The 24,871-nt window shown below is 39.5% G+C and overlaps 1 protein-coding gene across 6 annotated transcripts in view; it reads left to right on the forward strand.

Annotated features, from left to right (window-relative positions):
* Positions 1–15,845, forward strand: part of LOC149284485 (actin-binding LIM protein 3) — a 204,387-nt gene extending 188,542 nt beyond the window's left edge. For 5 of the 6 annotated variants that reach the window (XM_089496684.1, XM_089496685.1, XM_089496686.1 and 2 more), the window contains 5 exons: positions 123–270; positions 5,708–5,737; positions 6,744–6,802; positions 8,182–8,242; positions 9,735–12,057. In XM_089496684.1, coding sequence (XP_089352810.1) covers positions 123–270; positions 5,708–5,737; positions 6,744–6,802; positions 8,182–8,242; positions 9,735–9,775 — 339 coding nt within the window. In that variant the 3' untranslated portion in view covers positions 9,776–12,057. Of the gene's footprint in view, positions 1–122; positions 271–5,707; positions 5,738–6,743; positions 6,803–8,181; positions 8,243–9,734; positions 12,058–12,374; positions 12,456–13,893 lie in introns of those variants that run through there. The other variant, XM_089496688.1, reaches the window with a different exon arrangement.
* The last annotated feature ends 9,026 nt before the right edge of the window (positions 15,846–24,871 follow it).

The following is a 24,871-nucleotide window of genomic DNA, read 5'->3' on the forward strand; positions in this document are numbered from 1 at the left end:
ATGTATTTGGACCTTGTTTACTAGAGAAAATAATTAATTACAAGAAACTAGCCATTTGTAACTTGCTATTTTCAAGTGCTGCATATATTGTATTCCTTTTCTTAACTTCTTGTGATGTCCAGATCCACACAGGGATTGGCAGATTGATACTGAAGGAAGAAATGAAGGCCCGATCCAATTCCTATGCTGACCCTTGGACGCCACCCCGCAGCTCAGCCGGCAGTCGAGAAGCTCTTCATACAGCTGGCTATGAAAGCTCCTTAAATGGTTGTAAGTAACAGCAGAAGGAAAGAGCCACATCTCCCTAGCCTACCAGCAGAGGGCCAGCTGCTCAGAACTCATGGCATAGACAGGTTGTCTTTTTATGGGCCATCAGTCACTATGGTGTGGCGGAGTTAACAATTATGGCTTGTGGGGAGTGTAACAAGGAAGGCAGAATAATTGTGACATATTGTAAATTCACCTTGATGCCCATAGCCCATAGCGCTGGAAAAAGCTTCCCTTCAACAGCTACCAGGATGACTAGAAGAGACAAAGCTCTCTTATCCTCCTGGAAGAACTGGCTTCAATCAGAACTCTTTGGTTTTTTCCCCTGTGGTTGTGTTGGTTGCAGCTAGATTTTTATTTTCTTGATACAACATTCATAGGCAGGGATTGTGAGACTGCGGAAAAGAGGACTGCAGTGGAAATGAAGATGTTAAGAAGGGTTGGACAGGTTTCTACAGGGAGTGATTTCTCTTGATTCAGAGCTTTCTTGTTCAAAGTAACTGTAAATTTACATCCCTGTCTCAAGCTCTTTGCCTGCCCACCAACATTCCCTTGCCAGAGAACCACTCCTCAGCTCTTTACAGAGCAAGAGCAAAAAGGCAGCAGTATTTTTATGTCAGGTTTGAGAGAGTTGTTGGCTAAAGCAAAAGTGAAGGGATATATTGAAGTAGATCCTTCCCCGTGGTAAAAAGGGTGGCAGCAGGGAAGACGTCTTCTCCATAATGGATCTTCACATACAGAATACCTTCCTTAGATAAATCCACCTGGCATTGAGACTTTCCTTGATTGGCAATAGGCATTTGTTCTTCTTTTTTTCCTTTTCATTACAAGCTTTATTGCTGACTTTCAGAACCTTGAATTCTTAATATTTTGAAATTGAAATAGTATGCCTTTATTTTTTGTTGTTGTTGTTTTGGTGGGTTTTTTTAAAAAAAATAGATTGCGAAAAGCAAAAGAAAAGGGAGACAGAAACACAATTCGAACTATGAATGCTACTGTCCAATGATTACACAAGGACAAAGAGAATTGCTACAACAATCAATGCAGAAATATAGGTGCTGACAACAAAAAAGGGATGAGAGCTTTTCCACAAGATCTGTGAAAGCAGTCAATATATATTACCATCCACAAAAATGGAAACGCAAAAGATTACAGTAATTGCAGAACCATTGCACTAATTTCCCATACAAGCAAAGCCACACTCAAAATTCTGCAACAAAGATTCCTACCATACATGAAGCAAGAAATCCCAGAGGCGCAAACTAGATTCAGAAAAGGAAGCAGCACTTGGGATTAAATTCAATAGATAATGGAGTACACCAGGAAATTCCAGAAGAAAATCTGCATGTGCTGCATAGATCACAAAAAGCTATGGCTTGCTTTTAGAGAAATGGGAGTGTCACAACATCTGATTGTCCTGATGCATAACCTGTACTCAGGACAAGAGGCTGCCATTAGAATGGAATATGGAGAAACAGAATGGTTCCCAATAGGCAAAGGGGTCAGGCAAGGTTGCACAGTATCATCCTATTTATTAAACCTGTTTACATAAAATGCCATATTCTAGATTCTAGCAGGCACGTTAGAATGCACCGGGGAACGTTTTAACCCCGGTGCGATAATCTTCTAGGATTGGGAAGGGCAACTATGATAGCAGTGGACAAGATTCTAAAGTGCAAAGATATAATTCTGAACACTAAAATTAGGATAGTCCAAGCCATTGTATTCCCCATCATCATGTACAGATTTGAGAGCTGGATAGTGAAGAAAGCTGATAGAAAGAAAATCAACTCATTTGAAAGATGTTGCTAGAGTGCTGAGGATACAATGGACAGCCAAAAAGACAAATGGGTCCTGGAATGGATCAAGCCTCAACTCTCCCTAAAAGCCAGGATGACTAAACTGAGACTGTTACTTTGGCCACATCAAGAGAAGGCACAATACATTAGAAAAGACAATGATGCTGGGGAACGTGGACAGAGTAAAAAGAGAGGAAGGCCACATGCCAGATACTTAGGTGGGGTACAGATGGGCAGGGGAAGACGTCTTGGAGGTGTATTCTGCTGAATACGGAGCCTCCAGACCGCCTGCCCCAGGGGCGTGGCTCAGGTGTATGGGGCTTCCACATGGGGGGCAGTGAAGACGCCTCACCTGGGGCCGTTTCTGACCCGCAGTTTCCATACCGCCGCCTCGGAGGACGCTGCAAAGAGAGAGGCAGCTTCTGCACGGGCGGCCAAAAACGGGGCTTTTTTTTTCCTTTTGCCGGCTGGTGGATGCACAGCTGCGCAGCTGTGGCGCTCAGCACCGGCGGCAGAAAGCCTATGTGCACATTTAAAGCGCCCAGGCCCATTTAAACTTTTTCCCTCGCCCTGCCCAAGAACAATGGTGGTCTCCTGCCAGCTGGTGATCAGCTGGTATTGGCATCCTTGTCCGCTTGCACATTGGTAGTGTCACCAGCATCATGGATGCCTCCTCTCCTTTGGTCCCCACGCTCTTGCTGAATCTGCAATGCACAGCCACAGCTGTCGCCGCTGCCACCGCTGTCCCCCTGCCATCCCCCATCACCTCCCTTGTACATATGTAAATATTTAAAGTTTTAGGGGTTTTTTATTGTTAGGTGAAAATGGCACAGGAATGTGTGTAGGGGTTCACTTTAAATTCCAAACTTTCCACAATTCTAGCAGCGCATGCGTACATGTTGCTCTAGGGTTAGGGTTAGGGTTAGGGTTAGGGTTACGAGCATTAAAATAGAGTGCAGCTGTACTGCAGCTTCCATATCTGCATGGCATCTGACGCTCTAATTAGAGCCTTGGTGCAAACTGCGCATGTTCCAGGACCCCGACTCATTATGTGACGCAGCTGACATGGAGCTTTTAAATGGGCAACTTAAATTAGCGGCGTAACAATTCTGGCGTACCAGTGCAGCAGCTTATAGACGGAGCTGCGCAGTTGCGCAGTATATAGAAAAGAAGCGGGGAAAAGCAGCACCTTTTTAATGCCGCTTCTTCCCGCTTGGGGCGTGCGGGCGGCGTGTTCATGGCGGCATTCAGGTAAGGGCCGTCTGAAGGCTATACCTTCATGACGTCATGAACACACCCCTTTTTGCCCGTCTGTATCCCGCCTTAGACTTGATCAGGGAGGCCAAGGGCCTGAGCCTGCAGAATCAGAGTGGAGCAGTGGAGGACAAGGGGTCTCAGAAATGTCTTATCCATTGGGTCACCATGAGTCAAGGTCGACTTGAGGGCAGTTAACAACTGTTTGTGGTTTTATGATCATAAATGATCTGTGAGAGCATTTGCCAGCTGCGTGGCTTATAAAGTTTATAAAATTAACTGTTTCTCAGCCACTTTTGTCTTTTATACCTACTTAGTGAGGATTTTACTTCAGCCATTAGCTGTGTAGATGTTAGGAAAGATTGTTTGTTGGAGATATTCGCTATTTGTTGTTGTACAAAGCAAAGATGCTATGTCTGGACAGGTTTTTACACTTCGGGAGTTAAGTGGATATTCATTGTGCTGCCATCTAGTGTTGCAGTCATAGATAAGTCTGAGAATAAAATGGGGCTTGCCAGAATTATGCATTCTAAGATACTGAAATTTATCTGATTGCCTGTGTAATTCACCCTGAATGTGTGTCCACATGCTTGTATATCTCTGTTTATCTGGGTATGAATTCCAGGCTTAACATACATGCCTCCTTACACACGTACGCTCTCACACTATAGCATTCCCTAGGGCATCCTATCAACCAGACTCTAAAGAAATATTTTATTAATCGTGGATGAACTGCTGCCTTATTCCACCTATCATTTTTCCCCTCATGCAAAGGAAATGTGGGTGGGATCCTACAGTGGTGGCTGCTGCCCCCTAGGTGACACCATCAACAGTTGAGCAGCAGCCTTTTTTAATCATTAAAGGCTGAACCTCACATGGCAAGCAATTGCATACCTTTTTCTACAACTTTTTTTTAAAAGTAGCCTTGGGAGGCTACAACTTTGAAGAGAGAAATGGAAGATGAGTTGTTTAACTCCAGCTGTTTTTCTGTTCATAATTAGTTCCTGTGAATCTGTTTTACTCTCCATGGTAGGAAAGATGTAGGGACATGTTCAACGTGAAAATGGCTAGTGGAGGTAGACTTAAGCACCTGCCTACATGAGCAGAGAGAGAGAGAGAGAGAGAGAGAGAGAGCGCAATTGAAGGATCACTTATTTCTCTATAGAGAACTACAAGGGAAAAATCTTAGTGTAAACTATGCTAAACAACAACAAGGAAACCTGATAATAAATGTATAAACAATAAAAATCCTGGTATGGCAATAATTTGAGACTCAGAATTATATAGCAAGCTATGTATAGCACTACTCTGTAATCTTATTATAAATTAATGGCCCAAAAATCTTAGTGTAGCCATGGAATACTTACAAGACACACCAGTCAGAAAGCCAGACAAGATCATTATTCTTCATCTCAAAAACAGGAAGAGGAACTGAAAACATCCAACTAGGGATGGAAAGAATATTTGGCATTATTCATTTCTTGGCCAAAAATGGGATGCCTGATACTTTGAAAACCTGGTTGGGAAAAATAACACAATCGCAAAAAAGTTTGTTTATTTGTTTGTTTCATTTATATGCCACCTTTCTCCCTGAAGTGTTGCTCACAAATTTAAAAAAACATTAAAATAAAATTTAAAACAATTAAAATAATCCAAAAGTAATGTAAAATTTCATTAAAAATATAACAAAAGTTAAAAGGCAATACACATGCTCAAGTATAAAAATCACTGTGGCATGCTTTTATATATATGTTTTTAACACTTGCTTAAATAAAAACATCTTAGCCTCCCTTCGAAAGGCAAGCAGGGAGGGGGGCAGTCTAGCCTCTTGCAAAAAGTCGTTCCAGAGGGTGGGAGCAGCCACCAAGAAGGCTCTCTCTTGTGTTCTCACCAAGCGAGCACTCCACACATATCTTGTTTACATATCATATTTACATACTCACACAAGGATCCTGGAAGCACAAATCTACTTATAAATAAAGCACAGAAGGACCTTTGTTTACAAGGAGAAAACTGCATTTAAAATGGAAATGCTGCTTCTTCAGTGCTGCTCTGCTGTATTAAAGCTAGAAATTCAACAGTACCAGTAGTGCAAAATGTACTGCCCCCCACTCCTCCACAGATATGAAGGGGTGGTCCTTGCATCTGTGGAGATTGTTTATTCCTGGCGTAACCAAACATGGAGATAGTGAGTAGACATTTCCACAATTATAATTGCACAGCTGTGTCACTTGTTTACACAAACCTTCCTTCACAGGTTTATGTACATACATAACTATGTAGATCTTGCCTATGTCAGTCAGCCCTTAGGCTACACCCAGAACCACAGTCCAGTGAAAAATATGTCCAAAGGCATGCCTGACCTCTTGTTTTGTCTCCCCTTATAGCACCCCGGACACATTACCTAGCAGACAGTGGTATGTGTATCTCTTTCTCCAGCCTCTATTTAGAAAAAGAGCCCTGCATGTATTGGGAGTCTGTGAGTCTAGAGCAACCTATTCTGTGGAAGAGTATATTATCTAAAATAGAGGGGTGGGAAAAGTAGAAATCCTATAGATGACACTTTCATTAAGTGGTTATGTTTGTGTATTTGTGTATTGATGTGAAATTTTTAGTAAGTATATCCATGCATACATCAAGGGGAGAGCCTAGCGAGAGGACCAGCTCCTTATTAGACATTGTGAGGTGGCCCGTCTCAAGAAAGAGATTTTGAAGTACCAGTACAGGCAGAGTACTAGCCATTATTTAGTTTTCAGTAGTGTATTTTTACCATCATGGGGCAGGGGGCCCATTTGGATTTTGCTGAGCAACTATCTTTAGTATACCTCCAGTGAAGTATTTTGACCACTCAGGGAGAGCCATCTGTGTGGCGTAATGGTTAAAGTGTTGATAGGGCAAGGAAGACCTAGGCTGAAATCCTTAATCACCCAGAAGGTTCACTGGGTCACTTGTGGACCTGCCATTCTTTCTCAGCCTAAACCTAGCTCACAGATTACTGTGAATATAAAATGATGAAAGAACTGTCCACACTGTCATGACCTCTGTAGAAGAAGTGCAAGATAAAAATATCAGTAACAGTGTTAGCTACCAGTGCAAAGAAATCACACTTTTTTTCTTCCTCCTTCCAATGGCCAAGAGCAGTATACGCACACCCTCCCAGCTGTTCTCTCTGTCCTCGGCTTTTCCCTCCTTCACAGGGGAAAAGCCTGGGAGGGACAGAGGGGCAGGAGTGTGTGCACACACAGCTAGGGACTCACAAATAATCAAATCCGCAAATCCCAAAGCCACAAATGTTGAGGGACGACTGCACCACTGTTTTTGGACATGAAAGGCCCTTCTCACTGAGACTTTTCTTAGCAAGCAAGCCAGGTCTCTCCTGATTTCCAGGGTGTAAAGCTTGCTCTTCTTTTATTTCTTTCTCAGATCCCCTCATTTCGAAATCTGCCTCGCTTCCTGCTTACAGACGGAATGGGCTGCACAGGGTAAGAATGCCAATAGATTCTCAGCCACTAGGCACTGCCATTTCTGATCATTCCTTTTTGAGTGACAGTTCCTCTTTTGACTCATAGAGAGCATGCCTGTTTGCTGAAGAGCCCAAGAAATTATTGTTATCATTAAGCTTTGGCAATCCTCACTACCAGCAGCAAAAGTGAAGACTGTGTCCTCCTTCCTTGGTATTCACGTCATGCCAAGGGGGTTTAGGGCTGGGAGGCAGTTGCTGTGGAAATACTCTGAGAAGATAGAAGCAGATTAGATTCCCATTAAGAACGAGGGACCTAGGATATCACAGCCAAGCCTCTTGGGCCCAACTGGAGCAGAAGAATCTGGGCCTCTATATAACATTTCTATTGCACTGGAATGGGGAAAGAGGGTCTACTGTCAAGCCTAAGGCTCACAGGACAAGTAGTAGTTAAATGAAACTAAAGTGGTCATATTTACCCAAACCTTGGTAAGAAATACAGCACATGTAATACTTCCTTGGAAAAAGGTCATCACTACCATTAGAAAAATGAGGTTGCTTCCCTAGGTAGTGTCATTGCTGGGGTAGGTTGGCCTGATGGCAAGGAGTTGGAATAATTTGTTTTTTGAACCAAGGACCCTGGTTTGCATTGCTCTCCCCCAAACACAACTAATCTGCATCCTTCAGGTAGAATAGGGGAGTCTATCCCATTGATTACATTTGTATTCTTTTGCTAGTCCACTCAACTTCTGTAGCATGGAATGAGTACCAGGGAGGGGGATCATCTTGCCCATCTCAGGTAACAAGATGTCCACTCTAAGAAGAGCAGAGGCACCATTTCATCAGGCTGGCAGTAGCTATAGAATATGTTAGTGCATGATTCTGGAGACCTGATGCAGTGGCTGCCAGCCTAACTTACCTCACAGAGTTTTTCTGAAGATGAAACAATTGTGATATTTCTGTCATATAGAGACAGAGTGAAGTGCTTAGAGTGTTGGACTAGCACTTGGCACTTTCAGCTTCTAGTCACTCACTTTGGGTCAATCTCTCTCAGTTTGACTTGCCTCATAGCATTGTTGGGGGTGGGGGGAGTCCTGTATGGTGGGCTGAACTCTTTGGGAGAAATGTGGGGTATAGATACAACTGCTAGATAGACAAATAAATAGTATTGTCAATATTTTTCTCAAAAAGTGGCTTAGGAGGCTGACTTTTTGGCTTTTATGATACTCCTCTGACTAATCTCTACTCATGCTGCACTCACTTACTGGCAAACATTTAGGAATGCCTCCTTCTGGGCACCCCTTAATGGAATCCACTCTAAGAAGAGCAGAGGGACCATTAATGGAATTATCCCCTGTGCTGATTGCTCTTTTCTCTCTACTGTTTTTTTTCCCTTTGCAGCCTCCCAGCGCTGAGCTTTTCCACTATGACAGCACAAATGCTGTCAACTGGGGGATGCGAGGTGAGTAGAAGAACTTGAGAACAAAAGATTGGGGTGAGGGGCACCTTGTTCAAGAGATTTGTTCCTACAAGAGGTCATTCTTGCTATACATCAAGGTTTTCTAGAGAGAGAAAAATGGTTTCCCGGCATCTTTTAAACAAATTAATGGAGCAATGCAACAGAATAACAGATAGGTTATTGTAGCTTGGATTTCAGGCCTCGGTGAAATCAGTTTTAAGGTCAAAGCCAATACAACAATCATTTATGGTTTTATCTTAACCAGGAATATGGAATACAACACTGTACTGCAAGCATAGGATAACCACAGATTTTGGTATTGGGCCCAGAGGCCCACACTGAGTTATTTCAGTTTTAAGTGAAAGTTGGACCCAGCCATAAATATACTATTTTAATTTCCATTCATTTCAAGTTGACATGTGCTTTTTAAATGTACATGCTTACGTCCCTCCACTGGAATCAATGGGCTTTTAACTAAAATTTCCCCCAAATTTCTAGCTTCCATGGCTAGGTGACTATGGGCTTGAAAATGTACAGTCAGTGTCTGGTGAAGTCTCAGAAACAAGCAGGAGGCTCAGTAGTATTTCTAGTGATGAGCAGATGAGGTTTCAGCCTCTGTGTAGCTCAGTGGCCCTCCCAAAAACCAATAGGGTGCTTCTAGACAGATGGCTCAAAAGACATATATGCATTGCCAATTAGTAGGCATACAGCCAGTATGGTGCAGTTGTTTGATGGTTGGACCAGGACACTAGGAGATCAGAGTTCAAATCACTGCTTAGTTTAGTGAGGCTGGAGGAATGGGAGGGACAGAAGCACAGAAACCCACTGGGTGACCCTTGGCAAGTGGCACTCTTTCAGCCTTAGAGGAAGGCAGTGGGAAACCTCTGAAGAAGTCTAGCCAGGAAAATTCTCCATTAGGGTTGCCATAAGTCAGCATCTACTTGAAGGCATATAACAACAACAAATAAAAAGGTAACTTTGGCATGAATGACTGTAACCAGACCTGCCTTCTCCAACAAAGGGCTCAGCTGACATACCAACTGAAGCTAAGCAAAAACATTCCTGGCCATCGCAGCAACCTGCCTTCCCGGGAGTAATGTTGGATTCAAGAACACCTGAAGCTGTAAACATGATCTTTCAGAAAGAGAGCAACCCCATCCAGAGAAGATTGCTATCCCAATCACAGTGTGGTTTTCCTACAGATCAATAGCACTTCTATCTTGTCTTGTTTAGCTTTTCATCACCAAGAACCAAGATAAATATAAAGCTAAAGGGACAGCTTTATATTTTATCTAGAACAGAGTGTGTACAGAGTATCATATATCACGAGTCTACAAATGTCCAATATTACAGATACCACCAGATCACACTGATTCTTAGTTTTCACTACTAGATCTAACAGTTTGCAAATTCGGAAGATTGCTAAATGATGTTTTTAAAAAAAGATCAGAGAATGACCTATCTGTCTGTTTCTCTTTTTTCTCATCTCTTACAGAATACAAGGTAATACTTCCCAGGAATCCTGTAGAATTCTAGACTAAACTGTTCTGGAATTCTGAATATCAATCCACAGAAGCCATATGGAACATGAACGAAAAGAAAATATCTTGCCCTGCATGCTACCTATAGTACTTTTATGAGTTCCTGTTTGGATAGTGTTTCTCAGTGGTCCTAGCATCTTCCTCTACAGTTAGCTCTTTATATCCATGGATTCTACATCCATGGATTCAGCCATCTATGGCTTTAAAATATTCTTTAAAATCCAAAAAGCAAACCTTTAAGGGACACCATTTTACTATGCTGTTGTATATAATGTGACTTAAGCATCCATGGATTTTGTTATCCATAGAGGGTTCTGGAACAAAAGCCCAGCCAATACCAAGGGCTCACTATGTAGCTCTTGTGTTTATAGAGTTTCTAACATTCTTCAGCCAGAAGTTAAATTTTATACAGTGCAGTTTGCCATATGAAATTTGTAACAATGGGGGAAGTGGAGTGACATTTGAGGAAGCTATCAGTGAAAAAAGAATGAGGTGGTATAGTGATTTGAGTGTTGTGTTGGGAATTAAATTTTAATAAAATTTCAGCCTATGTTTAGTAAACAAAATATTTAAATATCAAAAATATCAAAGCTAAATCTGTTAGAAATTGGCCTTCTTTAGAAGAATAGGGGGAAATGCATGCCCCAGCCTGACACTGCTTCCCTGAACTGAGACTGACTCAAAACAAACAAGACAAATACATTTACTAATGGCTTTGAATTTACATATGCTTGGAGATCCTACATCCTAACTAGATAATGAATAGATCAGATAAAAGAGAAAGATTTAATCTCATCATCCTTCCAAAGGAGAGAGATAGGAGAAGAAGAAGATAGCAACTGACAAGGAGAAGAGAATCTCTTGTGTGACTAATGTCCAAAAGGAAGTTACTGTGATTGCATAGATTGCTTATTTGGTTATAAAAGTTACTTATTCCCATGCAGGTCAAAGATAGTAGAGACTAAATGGGAGGTTTAGATGAAAAAAGACAACCAAGTTTGACATGCAGGAAATGCCTAAACCTCACTTGCTCTAAATAGCAAAGTGAGGAAGAAAATGCTGAAATTTTCCAACAAGTTGAATTATGGAGATAAGGGTTCAGTTCTGCACTCAACCATGGAAACCCACTGGGTGACCTTGGGCAAATTACACACTCTCAGCCCCAGAAAACCCTATGATAGGTTCACCTTAGTGTTGTCATAAGTCAGAAACAACTTGAAGGCACACAGCAACTGAGAGGGACGAACATAGAAGTTTGTTGCAACCTGCTACTTTTAGCTTTCAGCCCCATCTTTTGCTGGAAACTGCTTTGCTGTCATACTTGAGACTTCTCCCTCCTACTCTGAAGATAGGCAGTGGCAAATAGAAAGGAACATTCATTCTCTCCTGTTGATGTGAAACATTTATCTGACCTGAATCCTAAGGCAAACATTCTCCTGGTCTCTGTCAGCAAAAGCTATTGGGCCTTGGTGCCATCAGGTGATTTTTGACCTAAAGATTGCTATAGTAACAAAACTGTATGAGCCAATGTCCTGATTCCTTTTTAGATTTTGCAGAGTGACATTCAGCATCCAGGAGGCAATGAATGGGCAGAAGATGTCACTTTCACTCTGGGGGTAGTGGCAGTGGCATAAGAAGCTGACTTAACACCATCTCAGACCATTGGTCTGTCTAGCTCCATGTTTACACTGCCTGTAGCTCTGGGGGTTTCATATGGTTATTCCCCAATAATACTTGGAGAACTAGGCCTCAGATCTTTCACATATGAAATGTGTGTTCTTCCTTTGAGCTAAAGCCCTTTCCAAAAGCTCTATAGAGAAAGAGTTTCCCTTGATAACTTATCATTTAATGCCCTGAAATAACTAAAACTATTTTGGTATCCATGAGAAATTCAGTCCTTTGGCAGACAATAGCTACATCAGCACTTGTGCTGGGTTTCAGGTTGCACACAGTTTTGTTGTGCAAATGGTAATTACAACTTACCAAGAGTTTTGATCACATCAGATAATGTTCAGTGCATTGTACAAGTTGAGTCTCCCTTGTCTTGAAATCCAAAATCTGTAATATTCCAAAAACAAAAGTTGTCCATATGGGTGGTTGAGATATCAACACCTTTGCTTTCTCATGGTTCAATGTGACGTACTGTTTCAGGCAAAAAAATATTTAAAATAGTATGTGTAAAATTAACTTCAAGCTATTTTATAAGGTTTATAACAAACATAAATGAATTTAATGTTTAGGACTTGGGTCCCATCTCAAAGATATATCTCATTATGTATATTCAAATAATCCAAAATCTGAAAACTTTGAAATCCAAAACACTTCTAGTCCTAAGCATTTCAGATAAAGGAAACTCTCTCTCTGTGTGTGTGTGTGTGTGTGTACACACACACACATATATATATGCAAATTATCTTCACATAAAATATCGAAGTGTGTAAGGCAAAGCATTAGAAAACAAACAAAAGCATTTCTACTTCTCTTAGACATTACAAGTTTCCTCAAAACAGTGTTCACATGTTCAATTTTTTTCATGCTTATGGAACAAAAACCTCTGGTCTAGTCATCTTTTGTTTTCCTCCCTCATTCTCCAGATATACCCTTATGAGCTGCTTCTAGTGACAACAAGGGGGAGGAACCGTTTGCCCAAAGATGCGGACAGAACTCGACTAGAGGTAAGTGAAATTTGCCAATACTCTGCCAGTGCCCAGTACTATCAGGTTCTTTCTGTGCAGTTTTCATTTTTGTAGACCAAAGCAAGAGAGCAATCTGCTGCCCATTAAGTATCAGTGTACTCTGTGCAGACACTTTCATGCTTCATAACCTAACCGTGTCTATCTTAGAGGTGGACTGTAGCTTTTGCAACCGCCTTGGCCCTTGGCCATGCTGGTTAGGGTTTTGAGGGGTTGAAATTCAAAGAACCTAGAAAGTCAAATGTATGTATTCCCTAATTTATATAGCTTTTTTCAACTTTGAGATCATTTCACATTCTCATTAAATGTAAAAGCAGCAATATATAATGGGCTAGAATTAACATCCGCACATTGCAGAACTGAAAGCTAGCAGCTTGCCCTAAGGTCCCCTAGTCCATATCCTCATAGCAGAGGCAAGCTTTGAACAAGGGACTTCCAGCTTCACAACTTTCTCCTGTAGCCACCATATTTCTGCTCAGACTTCTTTTGTACAAGCTCACTCGAATGTCAGCAGCTAAAGCTGGTACAGGTTGTGCCTTGTGGATACGCTGCTTATTGTACACATATAAATTCCTATAGTAAAAAATGCTCCCATTCAGTTACAGCGATATAATACGCCGTATTGACTTTAGATTGGAGAAGTCGGTTTCAATTAAACATTCGGGCTATAAGAATATATTCACAAAGGGGTAAGCTGCTTTGGGAGCATATGGGTTCTCCTCCATTGGACATGTTTAAAGTCCAGTTGCTAGGTATCAGAAAACAGTAGGCATAAAAGTTCCTTTAAAAGACACTGTAATGTGTGTCTCCAGATAAACATTTATCAAGCAGGAACAGATCTCAAAGACTATATGTCCAAACAGGAGAGAAGCTGGGCATTACAGATATGTTTTCTGTCCTAACAAAATCCCCAGGTCCTTACCACTCCCCTAACTGGAGATCCAGAGTAAGGAGTTTATAATGGTATAGATAATTAAATGAAATGCATAATTAATATTGGGCAAATTATAAGGTTACGCAATAAAACATACCGTATGTCACAGTATGCGGTATGCATTTTATGTTTTAATTGTATTCTATTGCTCTCTCAGCTTTCTTTTATCGTGAAATTCAAAGTGGCATGGTTAAAGGTACCACAGCAATACCCACACACTAGATCATAGCTGCCTTTCATGCTCAATAGTCAACAGTTCAGATCCCTTTCTCTCATCCCATATGCACACACAGAGGTACTCAACAACCATTTGTTCTTGCAATATCTTCTTGATACACAAAGACAATGGAAGAGCAAATGATAAAACACAAGGATATGGGGGTGTAAATTAGATGAAGCTTCAGACACTCCCAAATCCTCCTGTTTCCTACAGGGATGGATGCAGCATAATGTCTGTGCAGCGTAACGTCTCTCTTCTCTCTCCAGCGCCACCTGTCACCAGAAGAATTTTACCAGGTGTTTGGCATGACCATTGCTGAATTTGATCGCCTGGCCTTGTGGAAGAGGAATGAGCTGAAGAAGCAGGCACGGCTATTTTAGAAGCGGTGCTTTATAAATAAAGATATATATATATATATATGTATACATACCTATAAATATATACATATATATAGTTATATATATATAATATATATATATATAGAAAGATCTCTATATTGAAACTCTGTATAACTCTTTATGTTGTACAGTAGAACCCACGGCTGCTCTCTTCAGAAGCCTGTAGAGTGAACTGAAGTCTCACAAATATTTTTATGTCCTTTGTTTCTTTTATTCCTTTTTTAAAATGTAACATTTATTTGGGGGAAGCTTTCGAATTTGGGGGAGGAGGGGGGATCCTGTTTTTATACAAAACTATCTTTTTCTTACATGAATGTCAGGTAATCTTGGGCATTATTGTATCTTGTCCATGAGTTTCCTAAATCCAAGTCCAGCCAAAAGGAGTTAAGGTAGTGGTGATAGTGGGGCACATTACTTGCAAAGAGCTAACTTAATTTCTGATGCCCAAAATGTGGTGTAAGGCCACCAGAAGCACCCTGCAGGATCAAGCTGGAGGGGGGTTTATCTCATCAAGCCTCTTCTTGAACAGTGTGTGGGCAGATATTTTGATGTTTTTTCACTGCTTGATTCCCATTGCTCAGCTTTAGCCTTGTCTAAGGTTATGTACACACTGTGCTGCTTCATTCTACAGCACCAAGAATGCAATATATTCTACACCAAAAAGAAGAACTAATTTTAAGACTTGCATTAAACATGTTTGCATATAGGAACAAAGGAAGAATCCCTCTGGGTCTCCTACAGCAATTATATAGATGCCTCTGGAAGTTCTGGAGGTTAGCCATCATGATGATTTGTCTAGTAATTAGGCAGGACTCCTTCTGTGCATGGAGAACATATTTAGTACCATTGCTAATGTCTACTTCATAGACTTTTCCTCCACGAGTACAGACTATTTGAGTTGGCTTACCTTCTTCTAATTTTGGTGAAATGCACCTTACCCCGACCCCCACAATTCCACCACAAACACCTACTGCAAGTAATGGGCTTCCTCTTACTGAATCCTACTCTGTCTTTAGAGATTCCTCCAGGTAGCCTTGCTTTCATAAGATATGAAAGCTGGGATGCTGAATTCAGTGTTCTCATAGGTACCAAATCCTGCATGTCTTCTGCACTTGCATGGGTTCATGGAACAAACTGGCTATGACCTAGGAGAACCATCCATGAATGTGCCTACTTACAAATGGGCCTTCTTTGTACTCCTCCAGCTTCACCTTCCCATCAATGAATTAATGAGAGCTCTAACTAGCAGCCAATTAAAATCAGTAAACACTGCCATAGGAGACCTTAATCATGCAAAGTGAAGATCAACACTATTTTGTTTTTATATTTAGGTTTAGCTAGAAATAGCCAACATCACTGTCCCATTTCCAAAATAAACAGACCTAACTCTCTCTGTCTCTTTCTCTCTCTCTCTATTGTGTCCTTTAAATAAACATTGTCTCTTGTTGTTAAGAAGAGATGAAGCTATACCCAGGCAAATGTGATATTGGAGACATTGCATCTGACCTATGAAATTTATGTGGATCCTAAGTCTGTTCTAAAGAAGAGGTGGACTTACCCAAGGATTGAAACCCAGACATTTCAAATGGATATAGGAAATGCTGGGTCATAAGGAAAAGGAGGTGAGCTTGGACGAGCCTTGTCACCTGTTGGAACATTTTATTCATCTTTCATGGCCATTAGCAATGCCTCCAGTACCAGATAAAATCAATACGATAGCCTTCTAAATGAAGAAATGTATGTGGAATGTCTTTATCTCTGTGGGAAATTGTAGGTTTGTTCTGCTTTCTTAAAAAAAGTTTTCTTACCTAATACATTGTTTGAACAAAAAGTCCATATTGTGTCATCTTCTCTTGTTTGGTTTGTTCTTCTCTTTGGAATGAATTGGCAAGATCATGAGTAGAAAACTCAAAACTGTAGTTTCTGTACTAGATGAACAGTACAGGTACAAAATGCAGGTGTGACCTGGTTCTTGTTTTACAGAACAGTTCCGGATAGCATCATGGTATAGTATCCTTGTTTTTATCCATTTGTGATTGCCTAGAGTCTTACAGAATGATAGGCTGGCTCTCCCTTGTTGGACATCTTCAAGCAGAAGGTGGTCGACCATCTACTGGAGACACTGTAGCTCTGGATTTCCTGCAGTGAATAGAACACTAGACTAACTAGATCAGTGATGGAGAGCATGTGGTCCTACATCTGTTGTTAGACTGCAGTTCCCAAGATTTTTCACTGTTGGCTTTGCTAGCTAGGGGTTGGTGGAGCTGCAGTCCAAAAATATGTGAAGAATCACATGCTCCCTGGTCTTGGATTAGATCAGGGTGGGGAAAATATACTCCTCCAAATGTTATGGGGCTGGTAGTCTTAGTAGTTAGTGAGGAATAGTGAGGAATGCTGGAAACATCTGAAGAGCCACATGATTCCTATCCCAGCTTCTCACCCCACAAAAACCCTAATCATCTCTATGGTTTTAGGATTCCAAATTAGCATTCTGACTTCTGGTATTGTAGCCAGTTTAAGATAAAAAAAAAACATGGTTTTACTTGGGGGACGTATGTGAAGTATTGGCAATGAATTCTTTATTTCCCTGCATTGGTTCAAAAGTGATCAAATTCCTGCATAATGAAGCAAACACTACTAATGCAAGCAGACAATGATAATCCTTATTTTAAAATCACTGGTCTTATGTATCATTAATCATCTCTCTGTCTAATACTTGCTACTTTAAATGTGACTTTAGCACAGAGATGGGAAATATCCAGCTGATACTTTTGGATTGTGGTGGCTTATTGGTTAAGACACCAAGTCTGATGGTTGGAAGGTTTGCAATTTGAGGCTCAACTGCAGTATGATGGGGTGAGCTTTCATCACAAGTCTCAGCTTCTGCCAACCTAGGAATTCAAAAGCATGCAAATGCAAGTAGATAAGGTAACAGCTTTCCATGTAGTCATGCTGGCCACATGACCATCAGAGTTGTCTTCGGACAACGCTGACTCTTCAGTTTAGTAATGGATATGAGCACCTCTCCCTAAAGTTGGTTACGACTAGACATTCATGTCAAGGGGAAACCTTTGCCTTCACCTTTACTGTTGGACTGTAGTTTCCTATGGCCATCCTGGTTAGTGCTAGCAGTCTTAATACTGGAAAAATACACATTGCCCATATCAAAATATGAAAACAAAAAGGGAAGGGAAGGGAAAAGATCTCATATTAGGAGGCCATTACAGATCCATATTCTCCAATTGCCCCAGTTTTGTTAGGGAAAGTCTGGATTGATCTTTGTTTCAGCTGCTTTTAAAATGTCCCAGTTTCTCTCTCTTCTTTCCACTTTCTTTATCCACAGCTTACTTCAGTTGCTTCAAACAGAGTTCACCGTGTACATCTGTACTCCTCACCCCTGTGTCTTTCATCTGTGGGCTTTTTCTCCTTTCTTCATTGCAATTTGTCTCTTCTAGGAACTTTTTTGCTTTTTTGGCCATATTTAATTTGTAAGTCTTTCCCTTCTTTGTGAGAGAAATTCTTTCTGTTAGTTCTCATCTGTACCTTAATATTTTTATTTGTAGATATCTCATCAGAAAAGTACATCTCTTTTTTTCCTCAATATTACAGGTGGGTTGTCCTTGAAAAGTTTTACTTTTGAGTCCTTCATTATCACTTTCTTACCATAACCAACTTGAATAATACAGTCCTTACTTCTTTCTCTCGTGAAATATAGCACTATATCCCAAGGTAGATTTCTCTTCTTAGCAATAGGAGGGTTTATCCAAAAAATCCTGTCTATCTGGGCATCCAGAAAGTCATTTGATACTTGGATCAACTCAGCCAGAGTTGGAGTTATTATTTCATAAAGCTTCTCATTATATTTCTCTTTTAATAATCTTATTTTTAAACATTTTCTCCTCTGTCTTATTTCTCTCATCAGATTTGCATCTTTCTTGACTTTGGGCTGTTGCTACCTCTTTGGTCTTACTTTCTAAACCTTCCATTTTAAGTTGTTTGTACTTTACTGTGGATTTCTTTCATGCCATCACTTAATGTCCTTATAGTGAATTTCAAATCATCAATTTCTCTTTTAAAGTCCTGTCTTATTTCTTGAGTCCTTAAGTTGTTGGTGGAAGTCCTGCTGCATTTTCTCAATTGCTTCCAAGATTGTGAGGTTTGTGTCTACCGTTTTGGTGCTAAAATCCAGTGAAGGTCTTCTAGCTTGAGATTGGGTTTGGGCTTGTGACATCTTCCTGGTAGTCATCGCCATCTTGTCTTTAAGTATATGTTGTTTATTTTTTGTCTGATTTTTTCCTTCCTTCTTCATCTTTGTCCTCCTTCCTTCCTCTACCTCCTTTGCAAACTGTTCCTTTTTAATTCACGTCTTTCTCTTTTCCCTTCCTTTTAAAAACAATATCTTTGTATGCTTTCCTTTGTATATAATATCTAATGTTATCTTTTATAATACAATCAAAGTTAGAGCAGTATGGCTATACACAGTATATTAACCAAGAAGAAGGAAGCAAGTAAATAGGCTAGCTATTCTAATAAGGCTTTGTGTGCAAATAATTGTTTACTTGTACAATCATTTGTAATTCAATAGCTTGGTTAAAGTTAGACTATTTTAAAATTAATTGTATTTCTCTGAACCACCTTAAACACTGGCTTCCTTTAACAGTTAATATTAACTTCTCCTGTTCACTCAAAAATATCTTAACAATTAACAAAAATGCAAGATATGTTATTGAAAAGACAGAAAGGAAAAACAGTTAGTTATAGTAATACACTAATATACACTTATATGCCAATCTATGCTTAGATATCTTAACTGAACTTAAGCAATACAATCAAACCTCCTTAGAATCTTAACCAATAAATAAAAACACAGATAAATCAAGTTCCATCCACAATACTCTTTCCTTCTTTTCAATTTGACCTTAGCCTTTTATATCAACTTAAAGTTGCCCAGAATATGACATTGGCTTTAGTACTATACTTTACCCTTTTAAATTGGATCAAGATAAAAAAGCTATCAAGTCTTCATGTACATTTACCAATTGAGTAATAGGGCAATTACATTTAAATAAACTTAATCAGTTAAATTGTCCCCCAATTAAATCAATCTATATCAAATTATATAATTTACATCAATTTAACATTTTAACCAAATGGTGCAGTCAAATACAGACTGTGAGTTGTCCTCTTTTTCTCTTATTTTCTTTATAAGGGTACCTTTAAATGTCTTAAGTGACTTTATTATATTCACTAAGTATCTTCCTTGTCTTCACAAAATGTCTTTCAGACCAATGTTTTTATTGTCTTTAATGACTTTATTAGTCTTTCAGCTGCACCTCACCTCCTATGCCTCTTCTCTTCTGTTTTCTATCTCTACTTGTCCTTTTTAAAGTTAGGTCTTACACACACACACACACACACACACACACACACACACACACACTCCCTGCTGAGTTTTCTCACAAGGATATTAAATTATGTATTTTATGGGGGGGGCACCTCTGCTTCTTTGTCCCCCAGTCCAATATTGTCAATTTGTAATCCAAATATAGCTACTTTGTAATCCAAGTTTGTAATACAAATATGGTCAATTTGTACTCAAAATTAAGGGGAAAAAGAAAAAGGTTGCCAAGTCTAATAGAAAATCAGGTTGTAATTGTTGCAGAGTCCAACAGAAAATCAAGTTGTAATTTCAATCTTCAACTTTAGTTCAGAAAAATTGGGAAATCAAAGTAAATTCATGGAGAAAATCAGACCTATCCCAGTCCATCATTATTTTCCATATTTCTTTGTTCTATGTCTTTTCTAGTCACACTTTTGAATTGTATCCTTCTTAATCCAATAAATATTAAGCAGAAAAAAGGGGAAAGTAGATCATCTACAGGCTACTAGGTTGGATCAGATCATATTCCAAGTATCTTTTTTGTTGTACTTGTACTTTCACTTTCTTTAATAATGATACTTGTTACCATCTGTTCACTCTCCGCCTTCTACCACCCAAGCACAGTCTTTTTGAAGAAAAAGAGAAAGAGCACCATGAATGTAAAGTTGGATTTAGAATTTAGTGGAAGTCTTTAGTGAATATCTTTGGCTCTTACCTTGAATCCCATTTTACCATTTAGCTTGAACAACTGTCCAACAATCAAAATTTTAAAATGGTAACAGCAGGGTTTTGTTAAGTCAGCTCCAAACCGCTCGCAGTTTCACAGCCCCATTGTATTGTCCCCTCCTTCCTCTTTCAGATGATGCTGCCCCCATGAGCACATTAATGCTTCCTTTATCTGGGGGGGGGGGGATTTCTTGCTGGTTTAGAAGGTTTTTCCCTTAGCTATCGATCTGTGATTGGCACAACCTGGACCCTGCTCTTGTGCCAAGCTGCTGTCATTCCATCATCGTACTGGAAGTACCATCTGTCTGTTCTTACTCAATAATTTTTGCCATCTTGACCATTTTAAGATGTTGCTTGGGCAACTGTGTCCCAGTTTTCAGCTATGAAATCTTGTATGGTATACAGATCTTTATGCTCTTGTGCCAGCTGATCATAATGTAATGTTGACCAGCACATCAGGTTGATAACTGCCTTAGTATGCTTTGGCACAGTTATTTAATGCTACTTGTCCTAACTGCACTGAATTAACCCATGTAATATCTAAATCAAAATACCTAGGGGGCAGTTTTATCATTCTGCTGCACCATCTCCTGGCGCAGAGGGTGGAAACTTTAAGGGGTTAGAAGGAGCCTGGATTCATTTCCCAATGGTTGTCAGAGGGCCACATACTCCCCTCTCTTTCTCCTCCAAATTATTTTTAACCCCAAACATTCTCTATAGGGTGGTAGGTAATTTCGTTAGGTTTTCCCCTTTTCTTGGGCCATTTTAAGCCTGTGAGAAGTGTTTTTACAACAGGAGACACCCCGCAAAAGGGTCATCCACACTCACATTTTTGTACAGAGGAGATCCAGGGAAATTCAATGTTGTGATACCAAATCGAAGTTCCCACTACATTAACCACAATCGAATCTCTCCATGGCATTTTAATCATATTAATATTCACATTACTGTAGTATCAATTTAAAATGAAGCCTCCATTTCAAATGCATTCAATCGTTCTCAGTTTTTTAAAAAAAAATGTCAATCAAAAAATGTGAATCAAATGATGCACATTTTCATCACATAGCTTACATCAGTATTTATTTATTTTTTAAATTTATTTTTATTTCCGTTTTTTCAAAACATAAAATCTCGATTATACATTGCTGTCAGGATTACATACTTCACACTTTCATAGTCCCCTTCAGTAACATTTTCCCAATAACTTCCTTCAGCCCATATCCCACCCTTGAGCTTATTGTCCCCCTTTTGTCTGTTTATATAAAAAAGTCTGTTATCTTCCTTTTTAGTACATCTGAAATTCATCCGTCATTAAATGTGCTAACCTTGTTTTAACCGCAAATAAATGCTTATATCTTAAATACATTCAACTTTTCAATTGAACCCCTTCTTTATAACCATCTCAATTTACAAAATATCAGTATTGGATACCAATCTCTTTCTACTTTATCAGTATCTTTTTGCTTCACATATGCTATAGGTTTGTCCATCTAAATTATATCCAATAATTTTTGTAGCCATAAATCTAAATCTGGTATGTCATTTTTCTTCCAGTATTGGGCAATTAATAGTCTTGCCGCTGTTACCAAGTACAGTAATATTCTCCAATATTTCCTTTCAATCTCAAATGGCATTTTGTTTATCATGTTTAATAAGTATATTTCAGGTCTTAACTAAAATTTTATATTCAGCATTCTTTCAATTGTTATGTGTATTTGTTTCCAATAAATTTTCAGTTTGGGACAACGCCACCACACATGAAACCATGTGCCCCTTGCCGCTTGACATTTCCAACATAAATTTGGCTTCTTCTCAACAATCTTGGCCAATCTGTTTGGGGTTAAGTACCATCGATTCTCCATTTTCCAGAAATTTTCTTTCAAATTTTGTGACAATGTAAATTTTTTAGTTTTTTCTCTAACGTATTTCCAGCTTTCTAAATCGATAATGTTTCCACAATCTGAAGCCCGTTTTATCGTTACGTCCAATATTATGTCCTGTTCTTGATCTAATTTTTGTAGAAATTTGTATAGTTTGGATGTTCTTTTATGTTCTTTGCCTAAGAGTATTTTATCAAATTCTTCGGTTTCATCTCCTATTCCGTTCACTTTAAGATCCATTTTAAAACACTCCTTCAGTTGAGTGTAAATAAACCAATGCATATTACTGTCTAGCTGTGCAAGCTCATCGATCAGTTTCAATTGATATTGTCCATCTTGATTTCTGATTAGTAAATCCCTGTAGTTCAACCATTTATCTATTGTTTTCCATCAGCCAAAAAATGCTTCATGTGTTGAAGTCCTTAGAGGAATTTTCCTGTATAATTTCTTTTGGACTTTCTCCCATGTTTTTAGTAACGATTTTCTAATCACATGTTGCGAGAATTCTTCATGTACCTTTGCCTTCGCATAACATAGATAGACGTGCCAACCAAACCTGTTATTGAATCCCTCCAGTTTTAGCAGATTGGGGTTTTCTAATCTTATCCATTCCGTCAGCCAATTTAAAAAGTTTGCTTGATAGTATAATTCTAAATTTGAAGCTTTCCCTCCTCCATCTTCTTTTTGCTGCATAATTGTCTTCCATCGTATTCTGGCTTTTTTATTATTCCATATAAAGTTTTGAATGTCTTTTTGCCATTGTTTAAACATATAGCTACTGATACAAATTGGAATTGTCTGAAATAAGAAATTGATTTTTGGCAACACCATCATTTTTATTGTTTCAGTCCTGCCCATGATTGATATTTCCAGCTTGGACCACTTAAGCAAATCTTTTTTAATTTCTCCTCATAGCTTCTTATAAATGTTTTCAAACAATTCACTATTTTTATTTGTGACCCATACTCCTAGATATTTGGTTTTTTTCTTTGTTTGGCATTTTGTTGTCCTCTCAATTTCTTGTTCTTCTCCCTTTGTAAGATTTTTTGTGAGTATCGCAGTTTTACTTCTATTTATTCTGAAACCGGAAACTCTTCCAAATTCTTCAAATGTTCTAAACAAATTTCCTATTTGATTAGTCGGATCTTCCAGGATAACCACCATGTCATCAGCGAAGGCCTTTAATTTATACTCAGTTCCTTTTATTTGTGTTCCAACAATTTCTTTATTTGGTCTAATGTTGTTGGCCAAAACTTCCATTACTATTATAAAAAGAAGCGGTGACAAGGGACATCATTGTCGTGTTCCTTTATATATATCAATACTTTGGGGGTTTTTTTCCGTTTATTATTAACCGGGCTTTTTGATGAGTATAAATTTTTTGAATCCAATTTAGACAATTTGTGCCAATATTCATTCCTTTGAGAACTTCAATCATAAATTTCCAGTTGACCTTATCGAAAGCTTTCTCAGTGTCTGCGAATACTAAAGCCAATTTTTTCCTATTGCTTTTTTCATAATATTCAAAGATGTTAATTATGGTCCCGATGTTATCCTTTAGATATCGAGATGGCAAGAAACTGGTCTGATCAAAATTAATGTATTCTTTAAGGACATTCTTTAGTCTGTAGGCCAAAACAGATGTTAAGATATTTAATCGATGTTGAGAAGAGAGATAGGTCTGTAGTTTGTCATCTCTTGTCTATCATTGCCCTCTTTTGGTAGTAAAGTAATATTTGCATTTTTCCATGTTTCAGGAAGCTCATTATTTCTAATGTAATTTAAAGTTTTTTGAAGAGGTACCTTGAGTTCTTCTCCAAATAATAATAATAATAATAATAATAATTTATTTATATACCGCCCTGTGGCGAACCAATCCGGGCAGTTTCCAACATTAAAATAACATACAGCATAAAAACAATATATTTCCCTCTCCCCTTAAAAAGTTATTAAACTGCATATCTAAATTAAAACCAACAATAAATTAAACAAAATAATACCAACCGATAAACCACTGCAACTTCAGTTCTAAAGAAAAGAAAAGGGGGCTTTGGAGACATTACTGAGGAGGGGGAGATCCTGAGGCCGGGATATTTTAGTCTGGGAAGGCCTACCTGAAGAGATCTGTCTTGACAGCCTTTTTGAAGCTGTCCAAAGATGTTAATTGACGGATCTTGTCAGGCAGGTCGTTCCAGAGCCTGGGGGCGACAGCAGAAAAAGCCTTCCGGGAGGTCGCCGCAAGCCTCGATTTTTGAGGCTGCAACAAGTTCCTCCCAGAGGACCAGAGAGCGCGGGGAGGATTGTATGGGAAGAGGTGGTCTCTGAGATAGCTTGGACCCTAGCCATTTAGGGCTTTAAAGGTAATAACCAACACCTTGTACTGGGCCCGGAAACCAATAGGCAACCAGTGGAGGGACCTTAGAACCGCAGTGATGTGGTCCCTTCTAGATGTTCCTGACACAAGCCTGGCTGCCATGTTTTGAACCAGCTGTAGTTTCCGAACCAGGCACAAGGGTAGCCCCATGTAGAGCGCATTACAGAAGTCAAGGCGTAAGGTTACCAGCGCGTGCACAACCGTCTTGAGATCCCTTACTTCCAGAAAAGGGCGCAGCTGGCGTATCAGCCGAAGCTGATAACAGGCACTCCTGACCGTCGCATTCACCTGATTTGTCATCAGGAGCGATGAGTCAAGGAGCACCCCCAGACTGCAAACACAGTCACTGGAGGAGAGTGTGACCCCATCCAGGACTGGTGGTTGCAACACAATTCTCGGTTTCGGGGCTGCTACCGTGAGCACCTCTGTCTTGTTCGGATTCAGATTCAATCTGTTTTTCCTCATCCAGCCCATTACCGCCCGAAG

This window comes from Sceloporus occidentalis, unplaced genomic scaffold, assembly GCF_023333645.1.
Source record: "Sceloporus occidentalis isolate IW3139 unplaced genomic scaffold, rSceOcc1.0.p SCAF_92, whole genome shotgun sequence".
Classification (NCBI taxonomy): domain Eukaryota; kingdom Metazoa; phylum Chordata; class Lepidosauria; order Squamata; family Phrynosomatidae; genus Sceloporus; species Sceloporus occidentalis.